Source organism: Marmota monax, unplaced genomic scaffold (genome assembly GCF_021218885.2).
Source record: "Marmota monax isolate L192 unplaced genomic scaffold, Marmota_monax_Labrador192_F-V1.1 WCK01_AAM20220418_F8-fsc00098, whole genome shotgun sequence".
Classification (NCBI taxonomy): domain Eukaryota; kingdom Metazoa; phylum Chordata; class Mammalia; order Rodentia; family Sciuridae; genus Marmota; species Marmota monax.
The window spans coordinates 3,045,150-3,065,804 of NW_026694639.1; the positions used below are offsets into that span (position 1 = coordinate 3,045,150).

At 34.0% G+C, this 20,655-nt stretch overlaps 1 protein-coding gene across 1 annotated transcript in view; it reads right to left on the reverse strand.

The window, feature by feature from the left end:
• The window catches only part of Plxdc2 (plexin domain containing 2), a 420,433-nt gene that overhangs the window by 28,843 nt on the left and 370,935 nt on the right, over positions 1–20,655 (reverse strand). The window contains exon 12 of the mRNA XM_046423047.2: positions 19,726–19,764. Within this exon, the coding sequence (XP_046279003.1) occupies positions 19,726–19,764 (39 nt within the window). The remainder of the gene's footprint in view (positions 1–19,725; positions 19,765–20,655) is intronic.

Here is a 20,655-nt window from a genome sequence, read left to right on the forward strand (position 1 = left end):
CTCCTGGAGGGCAGAGGCTATATGTCTGCCTTGTCACTTCGCTGGGACTGGGGCTTAGGTCTGTATGTATATCTATCAAAATTACTTACATCTATGTTTGATTGAAAAGAAGGAAGGAGAAAGAAAAATAAAGACTGTTGAAAATGGGTTATAGCTATTGGAATGGCCACTTCTCCAGTAAAAAATCAAATGAGGATATAAGAATGACTTCATTTGTCTGGTCTTCATTTCCCTTATCTCCACAATGTGGTCAATAACAGTAATTACCCCATATCATTGCTGTGAAAATCCAACATTTAATACATAAAAAGTTCTTAGGAGAGTGCCTGGTATGCACTAAGCACTTCATTAATGCTAAACTATTACATTATTATTGTAGTTTTATATAAAGCAGACTGAGGCAAATTGTATGGTTGGATTCATGGCACCATATAAACTATGCCTTTGCCCTTAACATTTATTGCTTTAAGAGCTTGGCCTCCTTCTTAAGTATGCTTGTATGATTGCATTTTGTAAATTTGGCCTTTTTTTTTCCTTATTTTTACAAGATTATGACACATTACTTTCATGGGAAAATAAGATTAATTTAAAATGTGACTTTGGGGAAAATGTGACAAAAAAATCTACTTGAGTCAAAAGGGAAGCCTTCAATGTTTCTTTGAATCCCAGTTATAATTCCAGGCAACGGTCTTCTCAGCTCTTGCTCTAGTCTCCCTTCATTTTCTCTTTTTCTCCCTGTCTTCATCCATTTTTCTCTACCTATTTTCCTCCCTTTATCCTTCCTTCCATCCAGTCAGCCAGCATCTGGTTGTATTTCTGGGATTTGTAGTCTTTTATACACTGCCTGCCAATTTTTGGTCTCACGTTTTTCTGTGTGTGCAGTTCAGTTCAAGGTGCTGGTGAGTTGGTCTCAAGCTGTCCCCACCTAAGTAGACCAGAAGGCCAGAATATATCGAGGAGGCAGCAGGCAAGAGGCAGCCCTCCCCAGGTAGAAAGAAGAGAGTGAGGGACATGTTTTATTCAATAGGAGCCCTTGTCAGAACTAAGATGATCTTTGAAATGCAGGCTCTAGGTTGTAGATATTGGGGCTATAAAATAAAACCAGATTTGCACTTTAAACCTGGTAAACCTCACCCATTCTGTCTATTAAGCATACATATTTTCTTGTACCATGATTAGTTACTCATATTTCTAAGAATAAAATATCAGAAATACTGGAGTTATATTATCTCTCTTTTAAAACTTTCCTTTATGTTCCTGTTTTAGATGTTAAGAGACCTGGTCATGTCTAATGCAATCTTTACAGCATCTATGCTGTTACTCGCCAAATAAGCATTTCATGATATTTTTAGAAGATGATCATTTAAATAAAATAAACAATTTTTATGTATTCTCAAATATTACTAAGCAGTAGACAAATATTTAGAAGTCTATAAGTGTCATATGATTTCATGATGGATTGTAACTAAAATAAACCATGCAAGGAGAAATGTAGGAAATTTAATTCCAAAATATTATGGGAGTATCTATTGGTCACATGCTAATACTTATCTCAAAACTCTTCTAAGTGATCATTTAAATGGAGTGACCAAAATATTGCTGGAATATTTTTTAGGAAACATATTATTCTATTTTTATATTATTTAATATGTATATATGTATGTGTGTGTGTGTGTGTGTGTGTGTGTGTGTGTGTGTGTATATATATATATATATATATATATATATATATATATATATTTACTATTGCAGTAATTCTATAATGACTTACTTCCTACACAGCACAGGTAACTTTATTCCAGCTGCTTTCTGAGGACTTTAGAAATCCACAGAAACAGGTATAGAATGGCCTGTTGAAGGCTTCTGTACCTGAAGGTAAGGTAAGCACCCCTTGATTTAAAATTTTCTCACTATTTGGTTTCCAGTTTAATATCACCACTTGATCAAATGGTACAGATTTTGCATATTTATGAGCATTGAGAACAAAATGCATGGATATTTTATGTTAAAAAGGATAAGTGCCTCACAAGCAAAACTGAAATTTAAAAAGTGTGACCAAGAACCCAGTAATTCCCATAAATGAAATTTAGTTCATTCATCCCAAGGGCAGATGGCTCAAATAGATGGATTTCTCTGCTTCAGAAGGACAATAATCTAAGATGTCAGCTTTGGAAACAGTCATTCCTGTGACTCCACTGATTGTTCTTTTGGACTGGTACACAGATGTGGGTCAAAGAAAACTCTAACCTTACTGCAGGTACAGACTTCTGATTTAGCCTATCAGTCTACTTGGAATTATGGTCACTATTTTAAAAAGGTCAGAAGGAATCTAGTCTTGAGGCCTAAATTCTTATTCTGGTCTTAGAAATATTTTATGCTCTTTCATTCATGTCTAAAAGTGAACTAAAACCAGTGATCTTTTTCATACACACAGTATCACACACAGGAGAATTCTAATCTTTAGCTTTTCTTTAGTCTTACATTGTGTATTAAGAGGAATTAACAACCAAGGGCATTAGAACACCAAAAAAATGGCATTTAAGTCACAAAAGGAAATATGGAGGCATATTTTAAAAGTCTACCAATGAACAAAACTTACAACATAAATGAAGTACAGAAAATCAATTGCATTAAAGATAATAGACTCTCATCTGATCCATTGAGTGACCAATGTAGTAATGGTGACTTTCCAATACTTTATAAAATGAAGATATATATTCAGACAGACAGAGGCCTGCAAACATTATCACATCTATCAAAGCAATCTGCCATTGTTGGGTAAATTTTAGTTACTATATCAGAGAAGACAATAGATTTATAAAAGGAATTAAGTACACATTGAAATATATTTAAGACCTTACATGATGTGTTAAATTTCCTACATTCCGTGCAATGTTTGTGACTGTATGTATGGATATGAAGAATGAAAGAAACAAGGAGGTAGAACGATTCAAGAAAGAAAACTTATTATTTGCTTCTTCAAAGTGTGGCATTTAATTTTAAAACTGTCTGCTTACTCTTCCCATGACTTTTCCTCCAGTGTTTACAAACATATGGCACTAATATTTTGTATTTATAAGCATAATCCTCTAACATGGTAAAAGATTTTAATATAGTGCTAAAGTGATTGGTACCTATTATTAAATCCTCTCAGTAATTAAAGTCCAAGATTAAAGTGAAACAAAAATAGAAATATTCCTTGTCTGAAATTTTATTCACTTTAGAACTAACTCTGTTCCTGGCCTGAAACTGAAACATTACAGCCCATAAATTCCATAACATATTAATATCCTTTGGGGGACTGAGAGCCTGATGGGTTGGACAAAATCTTGCACAAATTTGCTAAAAATCCATAAATCTTAAGTAGACGACGCCAGAATGTGCTTTTCTAAAGCTTCAGAATGAAGTTAAGCTATAAATGCTTAAAATGCTCAACTCTGGATTAAAACACACACATACAACTTTCCCCATGGAATATTATCTAACCCATTTATAAGCTATAGCATATAATGGAAGAAAATCAAGTGACAAAAATTTAGCTCAATTGACTTTCCTTTTTGAAAGTTTGTTTCTCTTGTAGCTGGTCTGATTTTGTGGCTCACACATTTTTCTCTCAGTTCTTTCACCTACTACAGATATGATCATGACTCTGACTTCACTCAGTTTTTCTTGGTACTTACATATATTTTCTAATCTTTCATAATTCTCAAATTCCTCCATTTCATTAATCATGGTGTTACTATTTTCTGGGTGTTTAGCAGTCTGTAAATATTGTTCAGGGACTAGAGTGCCTTGAAACTTTTATACAAGGTATACATAATTCACAACATGTATCCCTGTATCCACATGTTCCTAAGTCACATTGTCCCTATGACATTGTCATTGGAGGGATTTGGGTAGCTACTGTTAAAAAGATATAAAAATGGGCACACAACCACATCTAAGTGCCTCACATATGGTGAGAACAATGTCTGGAAAAGGGAACTGGCCTAGCTTTTACGTTTTTTTCTTTTTCTTTTTTCCCCCCAGCCTGTACTACTACAGGGCAGGTGTGAAATTTCATTTAGGGAAACATATAAAACATTCTGAGCTAAAAGAACTTACAATACAGCAATCCTTAAAAAAAGACAAAAAAAAAAAAAAAACCCAATAATCTGCTACCTCTTATCTTGAAAAAATGAAGCCAAATAAAATTTCTTTGAAATTATATTAAAGAAAATGCTTGATTCTATCAAAACAAAGGGTTTGGGATAACTGTCACTAAATGATAGCCTGCTTCTAGCCTCATTAAGTGAATGGTGATTTTATGCATGTTTATACATAAGCATCTAAGAGTAGATTTATAGTATTTACAGAAAATATAAGACAAAAGATAAATCTTTGTAATAATCTATTATTGTTTTTCATTTCTCATGTGCTACTCGTTGAAATAATCTACCTATACCTCTAGTATTAATATTAATCAAGATTTTCATAAGCCCTAACTTTTAAATTTTTCCCAACATTAACTTTTTATATAAAATTATCCATTTTCTCTATTTAAAAATATATTTAGATAGGAAGGGTAGCAGAATACAATAGACACTAGTATGGCTGTATGTATAAACGTGGCTGTAAAACCAATGTGATACTGCAATCTGTACACGTGGAAAAATAAGAATTCATACCCCATTTGAATCAAATGTATGATATGTCAAGATCATTGTAATGTTTTGAGCAACTAATAGAAAAATTAAAAAATATATTTAGAGATTAGTTTTGAAAGATAAAATGTCTCTACTTCTACAAAATAATCTATAGAAAAGAAATCCACAGAAAAAGATTTTTCCACTAAATATGAAACTGAAGGGTTTCATGGAATGGTTTCTTCTTTAATTCCCTGCAAAATCCTTCCAAGGACAAGACATTTGGATTTATTAACTACAGAAAATATTTAGTAGAGTTTCCATAGAGTATATTCATGTGAATATGAACCACCAAAAGTAAGGTTGGTAAAGTACTTTTAAGTTCTAGGGGTGCAGAACAGAATGACTTTTCATGCCATTTAATTCCATCTATTCTCATTTCAGCAAAAAGAGATAATTTATTTGTAAAAACTAGGATGATCACGAGGAACTGTTTACTCCCCTATCAAATTTATCAGGTTTTCTAAACATGGGATGAGAATTTTCTTCAAGGCTAGGGCATGACTCAGTGGTAGAGCACTTGTAAAGCCCTGGATTTGATCCCCAGCACCAAAAACCAAACAAACAAAATACAAAAACAAAGCCCCCAAAGCCTCTTCATGGTGTGGAAAGATTCAGTTGACTTGAAACCTTTGGGGCTTCCAGGGAATGGCATCTAGATCTCACATTGCCGGCCATACAGGACAATCACCTGTTCAATCCTGTCTCCTCTTCTGTGAAATGGGCACAATAGTGATAACTATGAAAAGAGAAGATGCTTCTATAGCTCTGGGCACTGGTCCTACCATACGGCCAGTGCTCCATGAAAAGATTGCCGATATTAGTATTACTCATACTAATTGCTTTCCTACTCATTACTGTACTTCACTACATTGATTTTATTGGTATTCTGAAAAACTCTATTATAAATAGTAATTATGGTTCTATTGATTACTGCCTCAGTCCTTCCAATCATGGCTTCATTACCAGGGCAACATGAGTCCTCTTGAAATTAGTCATGGAAATGGGGTACACCTTACTAAACTTAAGGACATGCTGGGTGAAAGCACAGCCATGCTAATGAATAGCTTTTCCAGTGGCAAGATACTGCACAACACAGCCACGTCTAAGGTGGTCCTGTTGCTGGGGTCCAGTAGGATATCTAAATAAATCAACTCTTTAGTGCTTAACCGTAAGCTTCTTCTTTTGAAAACTGTTGTATATTAAACCAGTCTCCCATCATTGATGCCAAATTTTATGCTTAAAGTTAAAGATGACCTTTAAGTCTCCTAAGAAAGCATGGATTAATTTAGTTGCTGTAGATAATACTTTGTGTGTGTGTGCACGCACACACACACATGAACGTGCGTGTGCACATGTTGCTTTGGGGTTGAAATCGCCATCCTTGATGCACATAAGAAACACAAGATCCTTCTGTTATTTGCTAGGGTTAGATGTATGCTACAACTCTGAAGGAGGAAAAATGAGCAGGATATGACAGAATCTGGTGGGAAATAACCACTATTCCCTAAAAAAAGTACAACAAGCAATAGGTGGGTAAAAGCCTTGAGTGTCACTGAATTTCATTTTAAGGGTGTATTACTAGAATTAATAAAGAGCACCACACATATCAAGACTAGAAAGAAAAAAAGAAAGAAAGAAACCACCAAGTACCAGCTTTGCAAAGTATTTACATTTCACTCCTTAGTATCAATACAGGCATTAACTGTGGTTTACCTTGTGTCTCTAACAGGGATAGAATCAGTACCTGCTTGGGAAAAGGGATATCATAAAATTGCGCTTATTGTTCATTTATCTTTAGACCCTGGAGTGAACAGAACATGGTTAGGCTAGAGAGTGGCACTAGGTCTGAACTACCCTGTTCAACCAAATCAATTTCTCAAGAAAGCTCAACTGTGTGGACCTATGATACTCCCACGAGTTGGACAGTTGCAAGGGCTACAGTTTTAGAGTGTCAGGGGATGGAACTAGAGAAGCAGAAAGGCTCCTTCCTACTTTAAATCTGTGATTTAGCAAAGTTGGTGCTGTTTGCATTTTTTGAGAATACTGGATGGCTTTAAAAGGAGCAGAATAACCCCACAATGGCATGCACTGTCAACTGGGTAGCATCAGAACTGCCCTCTTACTAGGATTGTGATGGAGAACTATGTTCCTTACAAGCCATGTGATCCTGGGCAAATTACCTAAATTCCTGTGCTTCTGATACTTCATGTGTGAAATGGGATTGCAAGAAGACTTTGTGTATAGGGTGCTATAAGATCAAATGAGCTAAGCATGCCACATCTGTAGAAGACTGCTGGTCTACCGGTAATAGCCCAGCAACTGCTAGATACATTTATCATTATTAGCGACTACATGGCAAGGTTCTCTGAATAATTTAAAACAAAACATGAATCAAATAATTGGAAATGTCAAATTTTATACCTACTAATTAAGGAAACTGGTTCACTAACGATAAGCCTTTTTGATTTACTGGAGAATTTCAGGAAGTTTGAAAGAATGTATTTATGAGAATTATTAAGAAATGAGATCAAGTTTATAAGAAGCATATAAAAATGCTTCTTTTCTTTCTTTTTTAACCAAAATAAAATCTGCATCCTTGAAACATATGGATCTTAAGTGTACTATTTAACAAGTTTTAATAACTGTGTACAGTGGAGTAACTACCATGCAAATCAAAACATGGAATACTTCCATCTCCCCAGAAAGTCCCTTATCACCCCTTCCAGTCAATCCTTACCAACCTTTGACCACAGGAAACCAGTGTGCTGACTTCTGGTGTAATACATTAGTTTTGTTTTTACACGAATTTCATATAAACTAAATTATACTACATGTTATTGTAGATTATTTTTGCATTTGCATGAATTTCATACAAATTGAATCACATTGCACCTACTCTGATATGTCTAGCTTCTTTTGTTTAACAATTATTTTAAGATGTATCTGGGTCATTAGTTCATCCTACTTTCTGCTGAATAGTTCTTTGTATAAGTATAAATCAATTTGTTTATTTTTCTGGTGATGGACATTTTGGACTGTTCCCAGTTATTGAGAGTTTATGAATACATTCTCCCTGAATATTCTTATATAAGTGTGCATGAGTGTGTGTGTGTGTGTTTATGTCCTTTCTTGGATAAATGCATACACATGACATTTCAAAAGGCCAGAACTTTGTAAGAAGCTGTTGGACAGTTTCCCAATGTGGCTGTACAATATTACACTCCAGTCAGTGATGTGAAAGAGTTCAAGTAGCCATATCCTCATCGATATTCCTGTCCTGTCATCAGTATTAGCTCTGTGCCCCCAGAGCACCATGTTCTCATCAGTATTACTACTGTGTAGTGCTTGGCCATCGTCACAGGTCTGCAGTGGTTTCCCTTTTGTGCTTTGGTTGTCTTTTTGCTTATTGGTTTTCAGGAGTTGTTTACAGTTTCTGGATAAAGTCCTTCCTGATATATGAGTGTAATAACCATTTCCTCCTGTGTGTGACCTGCCCTTAGTTTTCTTGACAGAGTTTATGATGAAAGAAGGATTTTTAATTTTGATGTTTAATTTACTATGTCTAAAAAAATCAGTCTTCTGAGAGGATATTAAATTTATTAAACTTTTCAAAGAATCAATTCATGATTATGCTAATATTCTCTATCATCTACTTTATATTTCCTTTCTTCTACTCTTATTTTTATTATTGCCTCCTTTTCTTAGTATTATCATTAATTGGCAAATAATAAAGACATTTAATTATTATGGGGCTTAGTATACTCATCGTCTTAAACTTAAATTGGAAGCTTGAATCATTAATATTAAACACATTTTTCTTTCTAATTTAGGCATTCAGAATTATAAATTTTTTTCTAAATAATTTTTATGATCATTCCAAAAATTTAGGTCTCTTATACCCACTGTCATTTCATTGAAATATTTTCTAATTTTCCTTAAGGTGTTTCTTCTTTTATTCATATATTATTTAGAAGCATTGTTTACTTTTTTAAAATTTGGGGATTTTCTAGCTATTGTATTTTCTCATCAGCTTCTTTAAGATATAATTGATACAAATTGCATATATTTATAATATGTGCAATGATGTTTTGTTGAGTGCATATATTGTGACACAATTAAATCAAGTTGATTTATTTGTCTGCCACCCAAACCACTTATCAATTACTTTTGTGTTAAGAACATTAAGAACATTTAAAATTGATCCTTCTACCCATAGGTATCATGTTTTTAATGACATTCTTTGATTATTTTGTAATCAAAGAATATGGTCTATATGACTTCAATCTTTTGAAATTGAAGATGTTTTTATGGCTTCATATATGGTCTACCTTGGGAACCATTTCATGTATATTTGAAAAAAATTCTATATTCTATAGTTGCTGGGAATAATGCTCTATAATTACCAACCATATTTGAAGTGAGTAACAGTCAAGTTCAAAAATACAGCCTTCCTTATTTGGGGAAGGGGTATTTATTTTTTATATTTTGGTAATTTAAAAAATTATAATGTTTTCCTGATAAACTCACCTTTCTTTCAGTTTCATATTTTCTTCCTTACTCTCTTAATACATTTTGTCTTTAAGTCTACTTAGTTTGATGTTCGTACAGTCATTGGAAGCTTAGCTTTGCTATGGTTATGTTTGTAGTGTATATTGTTTTATCACTTTACCTTGAAGCATTATTATATCCTCATGCCTTTTTATGTATACTTCTTATAAAAACATATAGTTAGCTGCTGCTTCCCCCATCCTTTTTTTCTTTCTTTCTTTGCAGTGCTAGGAATGGACACACTAGGCCAGTACTCTATCACTGAGCTAGAACCCCACCCTGGGTCTTACTTTTTTAAAAATCAGTTTGATAAACTATATACTTGAGTATTATTTACACTTAATTTAATTATTGGCCTGGGTGGGTTTGCTCTGACATTTTGCTATGTGTGTGTGTGTGTGTTTTTTTTTTTTGCATGTGTGTGTATCCACATTTTTTTGTGGTTTCTCTCCTTCCTTCTTGAGGTTAAACAAATATTTCTTAGAATTACACTTAACACCCCTTCTAGTGGATTTTTACCTCAACGTTTTTATATTATTTCTTTAGTGGTTGCTGAGCATAATGGTAACATGTGTTAAAATCACTTATGGTTGAAACTTTATCCAGAGAGTTGTTAATTCATTATTGTAACTGAAATAATAACATTTGGCTAAAGTAGCTTATACCACTGTTACGAATTAGTGTTAAATAATTAACTTCTGCCCTGACTACCTAAGATATATTGAAAATTTTGTATGGTGTAATTTGAGCACTTCAGAAGAAAACTAAAGCAAAAATGAGTCTTAATGGAACAGCAAGCCATTGAAAAGATTAGACTAAATTTACCATCTAATGGATTAAACTACCCACTTTAAAGCATTATGTCTTCAAAAAAAGCATATCTTTTCTCTCTACCAACATCCTCTTTCCTCCCTCCCTCTCTCTCTCTCTCTCTCTCTTTCTTTCTTTCTTTCTCTTTCTGTCTTTCTCACTCCCTCCTTTCTATCCCTTCCCCTTCCTCTCTTCTATCCTTCCTCCTTCCCTCCCTCCCTCCCTCCCTTCCTTCCTTCCTTCCTTCCTTCCTTCCTTCTTCCCTCCCACTTCTATCCTCCCTCCCTCCCTCCCTCCCTCCCTCCCTCCCTCCCTTCCTTCCTTCCTTCCTTCCTTCCTTTTTAAAGTGTACCAGGATATTACATAAGTAATAATGATCTGAGATTTAGGCACATATGAGCAGGATTTAGTGCTGAAGTCATATAACCGTGAGGATGATCACCGAGGTCAGAGGGCTCCAAAAACACCCTGGCAGGCCCTTTGCTACCTGTAGGGGGCTCCCTTTCCCCCATAAATATTTTATGGGTTTTCTTAATTCCTAGATCCCACATTCTGAGCTGTCCCCACTTACCCAAGCACATTACTTTACCTTTTGCTATAGTAGTCTCCCGCTTTATCTGTTGGAGATACTTTCCAAAATCTACAATGGGTACCCAAAACCATGGATAGTACCAAACCTTTACACACTATGGTTTTTCCTAAATGACCTGAAGCATTGCTATATGGTAACAGGATTAATCAATCTATCCTTCCATATTCTGTGCCCCATTTTTTTGCATCACTGCTCTTGTATCTGAACACACGTACTGCAATACTGAGACAGTTGATCTAGTAGTTGAGAGGACTAATGAAGTACCTAATGGATGGATAGTATATCCAATGTGAATGCAGTGGACAAAGGATGATTTGTGGGTTGGGTGGGATAAAATGGGTCAGTGTGAGATTTCAGCAAACTACTCAGCATGGAATTCAATTTAAGACTTACAAGCTCTTTGTTTCTGGAATTTTCCATTTACTATTTTTGGACCATGGTTGACCCCAGGCAACTAAAACTGTGGAAAAGGGGCTACAGCATACTGAGAAAGAGCAACCTCAGTTCAAATCCCATAACTTTTCCCTCATATCTATCTCCTCTCCTACCTCCAGATATATCACTTCACTCCCCATCATCTCTTTTTCTTCTTTATGGGTTCTTTCTCCTCAATACCTACAATAAGTAAATATGCTCCTAAAATAAAACATCATCAATGTCAAAAAAAAAAAAAAAAACTATTCTTCCCTTTTTATTTATCGAGTTTCTTGAAAAAGTCATCTTTGTTGACATGAATTTCCTTATTTTCCACGGACTTCTCAATTTCTGTCTAAAGTTGTATCATCATGGATTGTAGAACAATCCAGTCAAGGTGACTGCTGTGTTTATATTACCTAATCTAATGGCCGCTTTTTTTGTTTGTTCACCTGACTTGTCTGCAGCATGAGTGGTGTTCAGACCTTCCTCCTCCTTCTTTGGTTTCTGTGATAATCAAACCCTTTTGGTTTCTCCTTAACCCTTTTTTCATTTTTCTGGGCACTTCAAATTTAACAGACTCAAATTCAGTGTATTGTCTTCCCCACAAACTTCTTCTTCCTACATTCTTTAGAAAATAGCCATATCGTCAACCCCACCCCTCCAACTTAAATCTTAAACCTGAGAGTCTATACTTAGTCACTTTATCACATAAATCACACAATCACATGAATCAGATATTGGTTATTTATGTAGGCTCTATTTCATTAAAAACATTTCATATGTCCATGTTTTTTTTTTCTTATTTCCATTGTCAAATTCTACTTTAGCACTTTGTTATTTCCTCTGTGGATTACTGGTGTTATCTCCTGACCTGTTTTCCTATACTCAGTCTTATCCTTTCCCTACTGCTCCCCACTCTGCTTCAAGACTGACCTACAACCATGCAGACCTTCTCCTGGCACTTCCCTGACTACATGACTCCATGGTTCCCAATGTCTTTGGGATAAAGTCCAAGCCCCCTTGCCTGGCACAGAAAGCCATGAGTACTAAAGCCCCAACTTACCTCTCTACCTCACCATCCAGAATTACTCTATGTATTTCTTCACCTTTTTGGAGTTGCCCACATTGATCTGAGTGTTTCATGCTTCTGAACCTCCATCCATGTTGATCCCTGCACTGAAACCCCCTTTTTTTTCTACCTCTTTTCCACAAAGCTCCCACCCCCACTGCAAAACTTAGTTCAAGCATCACAGATTTCTCACCACTTGGGTTTTATTTAGTGGCCTCTTCTCTGCCTTCTCACAATTTTTCCTGAGCTATCTTTGCATTCTTCACATCATACTTAATTGTGGATTTACTTCTCTTTGCTGTCCATTGGCCACTTGCTTATTTGGTGCAGACACTAGACTTTGTCCATCTTTGTATCTCAAAATCCTAATAATGGGGGCTGGGGATATAGCTCAGTTGGTAGAGTGCTTGGCTTGCATGCACAAGGCCCTGGGTTCAATCACCAACACCACACACACACACACACACACACAAATAATCCTACTAATGGGCCTAGTTCTGAGTAACTTAAGAAATGTTTCCTAGCCAGAAAAGATTGTGCAAGTCTATAATCCCAGAGACTCTGGAGGCTGAGGCAGAAGGACCACAAGTTTGAGGCCAGCCTCAGCAACTTAACCATGGCCTAAGCAATTTAGCAAGACCCTGTTTGAAAATAGAAAATAAAAAGACCTGGAGATGTGGCTCAATATTAAAAGCTCTTATGAGTTCAAATCCCAGTACAAAAAAGAAAAAAAAATGTTTCTTGGGGGCTCACAATTCCTGGCAAATGCTCTACCACTTAACTAGATCCCTAGCCCAAGAAATGTTTCTTGAATTAATCAAATTAAGTTAAATCAATCATTATCTAATTTAATCTAATTCTCTAGGGATATACATTTTCTATTAGTAGTACAAGGCTATCATAACTCGTGCATACTTTACATTTAAAAAAAAAACTCTAATAACTACATAGGTCTAATACATTGTCAAGATATACCATAGAGATTGAGCAGCACAAAACCTACGTCTAGGAACACTCATAAGTCCCTGGTTTCAAAATCCAACAGTATAAAAATTTCTTTCCTCTAGCAGAATATTCCCAAGCCTACATGTGTGACAAGAACAGCACAGGTAGAAAGCAGATAGAAGAAGAGCACAGAAAGTAAAGTAGCTACTGATCAGAGGGATGTGGGAAGACATTCTGCCAACAGCAAATGTAAAGTATATTTAGAGCTACTTCTTGGAAGCCACATTTCCATTTTCTATGAGAGGCTCTGCTGCATTATTTTATCCTGTGTTCTACTGGCAGCATAAACTAACCACAAATCCTATCTACAAATCAACATAAAGGGGAAAAATATATTTCCATGTGATTTTTCTTTTTGTTTTCTTTTCTCATTCTCAATATCAGTTTTTCAAACTATTAAGTCAAACCATGACTTTGCAACTTTTGCAGGTAAAAATGGTTTTAAAAAATGAGTAACTTCATATAGTTTAACAAAATGCAGAAAACGTAACTATTATTACTAAAAATACATTTGCCAACAGTTTCAATGGACTAATTTTCACATGCTATATTTAAATGAGTTATGAGGTTTAAAAGATATAATGCTTTCAGGTACCTTGCCTCTGAAGAGCAAGATGCAGTCTTTTCTTTTTTGTACTGGGGATTGAACTCAGGGGCCCTTGACCACTGAGCCACATGTCCAGCATGTTTTTGTATTTTATTTAGGGTCTCACTAAGTTGCTTAGGACCTTGCTGTTGCTGAGGCTGGCTTTAAACTTGCAATCCTCCTGCTTCAGCCTCCTGAGGCACTGGGATTGCAGATATGTGCCACTATGCCTACTGTAAGATGCATTCTTTATATGTAGATAGAGATAATTTCTTGCTGCCAACAAATACAATCTTATTTCAGGAAAGCCATGAAGTGAAGGCCAATTGGCAAAGTGAAACTATGATGTGTTATTCTTATTTTGGGAAATCTGGCAGAAAGAAATCAAGAATTTCCTCAATGCTGGATATTCAAAGTATGGTTCAGAGGGTGGTGGTGACTGTATTATTGAGTCTGTTAGAAGTGCAAGTCAATTATTTGGGCTCCACCCTTGAAATACAGTATGAGAGTAAGATTTTCATGTGATCCCCTAAAGCAATGGTTGGGATGCTTATCACTTAGGAAGCACTGATCAAGCTACTTGCTCTCAACTTAATGTCACACTGTAATCCCTAGGAGCTAAGAGTTAAAACATCTTAACTCCTGGGATCAAGCCCTGGAGGTTAAGATTTAATTGGTATAGGATAGATAGATTGATAGATAGATTGATATAGGATAGATAGATTGGTATAGTTCTTCATTTTTATACACTAGAGTAGAAAATGAGACAATAATAACCAGGTGTGTTCAATACACAGAAAAGGTTGAGAACTACTACTCTAGACAAAGGTTTAAGAGAGTCAATCGTGGGGAAATCTCAAAATATTCAAAAGTGTAAGAATTTATCACTATTGAGTATATATGTACTTAGAAGAGAGTTAGTGCTAACTCAGTGCAGCCAATCAAGGCAACAGATAAAACTAAATACCAAGATATTTTACAGACTTAGAAATGGAAAGCGATAGCTATTCAATAGCCTGTCAAAAGGAAACAACAGATTCCCTTTGCTTGTAAGACTGTGATCTATCTACACGAAAGAAGTTGATAAAAATAAAATACTAGGAAAGGAAGGAAAAAAATAGAGAAAGATATGTTGCTTTGATGATTTATGTATGAAAGTCAAAAAATAATGTAACTGAATGATAAATTAAATACTAGACACTTTATCTCTCACTACAGACTAGATAGTAAAAGTACAACCTTAGAAGCAATTTGGTGGCAAAGTCAGAATAATGTTCTAACATTTCACCTTTGGACAAAAAGTCTTATGACATATTCAGAAAAAGGAAGGTGAACACAGCTTCAGACCAACCATGCCATAGTAGTTTCCAGGTTTCTCTCTGTTACCTCTGAAATCAATTGCTTAGCCGATTTGTGCCTGTGAATTGATTGAGTCATGTTCTGTGAATATGGCAATTTTGGGCATCTCCTTGACGGAAACCTTACCCTGACTCCCAAAATGTAGCTTTTCAGAGTAAAATTTAGTAAAATTCCCAGCAATAGGAAGAAATGCAAACACAGTAACCCTGCTTTCTAAACCATGCTTATCTCCAATGATATTACTTTAAAAATTAGCAATTAAGGATTTATGTTCAAATTTTTTTAAAGAAACAAATGAAAGGAAAGAGGCTTTAAGCAATCAATAGAGAATGTAATTTTTGATGCTTTGATAAATCTGTCAACAAATTTTAAATAATGAAGTCAGTTCAGGATTTTCTAGATTTAATAAATTTAACATCTACATACAGTAGAATGGTATAATTTAATTTGCTCAATTGAGTTGAATCTGATTGAAAATTTTACTTCTCAATTAAAATCCCTTGTCATTGATTCAACTTGCAACCTCCTCTCAGCCCTGGATATTACTTTATTCAGTCTGCATCTTGAAGACATTTACATTTCTAATTACATGCCCAATGCCATTTGAAAGCAACCTATTTAAATGTCAAAGAAGGCATTTAATAGTTGTACCTGTTAAAATAGATAGTTAGGTCATTCTTTAAAAGTATAATTCTTCTAATAAGCTATCACTAGAATTTGAAAGCCCAAAGATGTTGCTAGCAATGCATATAACCATTATCCACATATATAGTGCACTTAAAGACTACAATATAGGTACACCTTTATAGGTGAATTGAATCTGAATTTTCAGAGAAACCAAGAAGGCTGAAAGAACTTTAAATTAGATTTTGAAGATACACTAAAAGTTTAGCCTTGTAGTTTGGAGACCATATACCAAAGATTCTGACACCTCTCAGTTAAATAGGGGATATAATGCATTGTGATTTTTTATCAGAAAGGATAAAATGGAAACTAATGCATAATTACATAATGAAAAAGAAAACTCATTTTCAAACGCAAATAATCAGTTACTACAGAGAAGGAAAAAGAATAAAGCATGTATAAATAAGAAATTTTATTGTAGCATTTCCCATGTGCAATTTGAGAGCTATAATGTAAGAAAAAAAGCAATATTGTGACGTCACTGAGGATTTGGAGTCTGCATGAAGTCTGAATAGAGTTTCATTCCAGCTCTGTCCCATACCACCTTGATAACCTAACTTTTTGCCCATCTATTTCCTAATCTATAAGATGGAAATGATAATAACAGCAATTTGGGGAAATAATAATAAGACCAAACATATATGTAATATTTCCCTCCTACTACTGCCCCATCCATTCTGTATTTTAATATGAAAAAGGGACAGGTGTATTGTTTGATTAGAATTGTTTTATTCTAAACTTAATATTATGGATATGTAACCAGTAATACTCAGAGAGAAATTTTTGTCTTTACATTAGCTCTTCTGAGCTTTTATATTCAGCCATTTTTGGTGGTCAATGAAGGCTTTATCTTACTAAGGGGATCTGCATTCACCAGATAACATTTCCTTTATTTCGATTTGTTCATGTTCTCTTCTCCATTATTTACAGAGCTTAGAGTTTCTACTCAACCCTAAAGGTTAATATGACATCTCTGGTCTAGCAACTAGCCTGAAACTTCCAGAGGCTCTATCTATACTTAAGCTATATATATCAGGAAACTCAATGCAAAACTGAGATTCACCAGAGTGACTTAGTAGATCATAACTCAGCCTGGCTCCTCTTAGTGGGGAACCCTGATGTGTGGCTTTGGTCTCCAGCTGTTCAGAAGTATTTTACATTCTTATCAAAGACAGAAAAATCTTCTGGAAAGTGAATGCATAATCAAGTCAGGTGTGAATCCCACCAATAAAATCAACTATTTGAACCCACAAAAATGTCTCAGAAAGATGTAGTATCTAGGTAATTCAATACCTCTAGGAGACAATGCATGGAAAGACAGTCATTGGTTTTTAACTACATATTATTTTGAAAAATGTCACCATCTTTTCCAGAAAAGCATAGATCTCTAAATTAAAATGCTTTTAAAGAAAGTAAATTAAATCAATAACTTAAATCAAGAAATAGAATATGCTGCATTTCCTTGTAACAATACATAGAAATGGCCCCAAATACATTAGTATACATGTTTAAAAAATCATTCTTAATAAAATGTTAGAAGACATTAAAATTAGACCTACTTACTCATTGCTATCTCAATCATGCAAAATGCTAACTAGTAGGGATGGACAATTCTGAATTCTGTTTTCAACATGTTTAATGAAGTAGGATTTAAATTAGCAATCCTTACTATATCTTCACATTGCATAAAATAAAATCAAAGATAGCATACTATTTTAATAAGAATGCTATAAAAAGCAATACATAATTTCTTTTCTTCTTCTTCTTTTTTTAAGTCTAGGGATCAAACCCAGGGCCTCATGCCTGCTAGGCAAGGGCTCTACCGCTGAGCTACACCCCAGCCAACTATTCTATTGAAGAATCACAATACTGATCATACTGGCCTTTCTAGCTGTACTTGAAAGTTGTTGTTGTTTTTTTTTTTTTTTTAAGTGCTTTGAGAACTATCCCAGATATGAAGAATTTGGTCTTAATGCAATATTTTGGAATTCTGACAAATATCTGCTGCATTATCAATTATCTAAATATCAACTGAAAATTCAGCAGTTGACTGCCTAGTGTACCAAAAATCCTACATTTTAATCCTGGAATTTATTTAACTTGACTTCTTAGAACCATAAGGAATTTCTAATGCATTGCTTTAAGAAAATCTTTGTTTTGTGATTCTTAGATGCTTTAAACAAAACTAGGGGTTTAATTGGAGATAACTGGTACTATTTTAGCAAACAATTTACCAAAGTGTATTCCACAAAACATTAAGTCTGTGAGATTCTATTGGTGAGAAGTTTTTATGGCCAAATAATGGAGAAATGCCAAGTAGGAAATCTTTACAACCATCTTGCAGATTCTTTAGAATGCATATTCTATAAAAGAAGGGAATTTGTCTAAGCCTGGTCTACTACTGTGGCCTCCAGTCTGCAGCTATGCTTTGCAATTAGAAGACATTCTGCAGAAGTGAATGAATAAACACAGAGGCTTTGAATAGTCTTCCACCATAGAAATGTCTTTAATTACTACTTTAATTTTCTTTCACTCAGAGTATCCCATATCTATTGAAACACAGGAATCCTTTGCTTTATTGGTTAGCACTATAGAATATTTTATGTATAAAAAAGAAGAAAGAGAGAAAAAGAAAGAATAGAGAAAAATAGAGCAGGCATCCATATCACTTCTACCTATATTCAGGATTAAATGTCAAAAATACAACAAAAAACAGAAGCCTTTCTACTGTGCTTCCTGCATTCCATTTCATTTCACAACCCACCTTCTCCCTCAAAGCAAGATCACCCCAACATTAGGATTTAGGACCTCATGATACTTATTAATTTCCTTCTCTAGGAAATCCTGAGTTTATGGGAGTAGATCGCTAAAGACCCTTCAGTGCATATTTTATAAATGCCTGTCTACAAATCTACCTACCTACTAAAATAAAACAATAATGAATAAGAAATGAATAAAATAAAACACTACAATACAGATGCAAAGACAACAGACAATTGATGTAATAATGATATTTACAGAGAGGCTAAGCAGCTTTTCTTTCAGAGGAACTGATATAAAATATAAAGAGAGATAGATATGTATCTTTAGATTTTACACACACATACATACACACAATAGCCTAAGAAAGCATAGAAATATTGGTTATTACAATATTGATTCTCTATAATTATAAGAAAAAAATCCTCAATTCTGTGTATTTGGCTTAAGAAATTATCACCTGATGCCCATGTCAATGTGACAATGTGCCCACATTTACAAAACAGGTCCTGCCAAGAAGAAGAAAACCCTTTCCTGAGCCAAATAAATACTTGCTATGAAAAGGTCTTTATCAATGTCCAACACACTCAAAAGGAGAACCACAAGTGGAGTAATATAGTTTAATAGAAAAATAACTAGTTTTTAAAAAAAACAGTAAATTTTTTTTTGGTAAAACATTTTCCCCCTCAAAATTTCAAGTACCAGTACAGATGTTTCTAAACCATCATAGAAAAACTTTACTTATATATCTAATAAGATGTGCTTTGGAACATTTAATTTTGGGGCCTGTGCTTCATAAAGCAGATGAGAAGACCTAGCACAGACATTTCTAGACTTATTGCCATATTTCTTAATCTTATTATAAAGGTTGTTGACCAACTTACTAAAAAAAGAATTGAATCCAAAACTGCAGCTATGTAGCTAATTGTATATGTAACCAAAACAAGAGAAAGAACAATCAAGAATGCAAGATGTGTGAATGAATTGTCCACTGTATAACTGGTAACCAATGTCACATAGTTTTATAGACAAATGAAAGAATTAGAATTTCATTTCACTTTTTAAGTAAACTCAATGCATTCTTCCTATGTTAAGTAACCAACAAAAATGAAATATAACTTCAGAATATCTTTACACATCCACATGTCTTTTCTCATATTAAAATGAATTTGTATCTAAAAATGCTGATAAAAGTGTTAATACTTACCCCCATTATCTTTTAGATGTAGTGCTATCTTGGTATCATCTGGAAAAGAAATGCAAAAATATTATAAAGAAATCATATTTTAAAGGTATATAAATTGGATGGCCAGTAACTTTCTATTAATTGCCTTAACTGTACCATATCTAGACTTTGATAATTTATTGAGAAAATTTCTAGTGATGGAAAGATCTTCTGTATGTGATGAAGTACTAATTATTTTTAGAGATTATAAGAATTTAGTAAGGTATATAAGCCTTAAGTTTTATAAGAAAGGTAAATAGTCATAATTATATTTTAAAAATATATCTATTTGTAATTTTCTAAAACAAATTTATAGGACTCAGTAGTTATCATTTATTCATTCATTTTTAAATATCAATATCAAGAAAAATGTAAACTAATTAGAATAATCAGGTTTATCAAAAATTATAAATTAAATATAAAAACCAATGCTTTTTGATTTTTAATGAATATGACCAAAATAACTTATCAAAAGATCTTGTCCTGAATGAACAAAATATAGGATATGGTTTTTCATTTTGGGGTTATATTTCATTCTAAGGGTAGTATTTAAATTACAGAAGTATTTTCATGGACTTTCATAATAGCAATACAAAATAACATCAGTTTTATATATAATGGTACTTTTAAAAACAATAAAATGCATTTGACTTTTTCTTTCATCTAACTTTATTTCAGTTACCTTATAATATCCAATTAAATTTCTATTAAAATCCAAGATCTAATGTTTCATTTAATTTCCTGTCTAAAAGAAAGCAAGCCTATGGCAATAAATACCTAAGACTCTTTTCTCTCCTCAAAGCTTCCTCTTGGCCAACTATTCTCCTATGTCTGCCTACTTCTTAAAGGTAGCATGCAAACAGAAATTTATCAAGTATTTGGTAATATGCCTTCTTCTCCCAGGAATTGTGC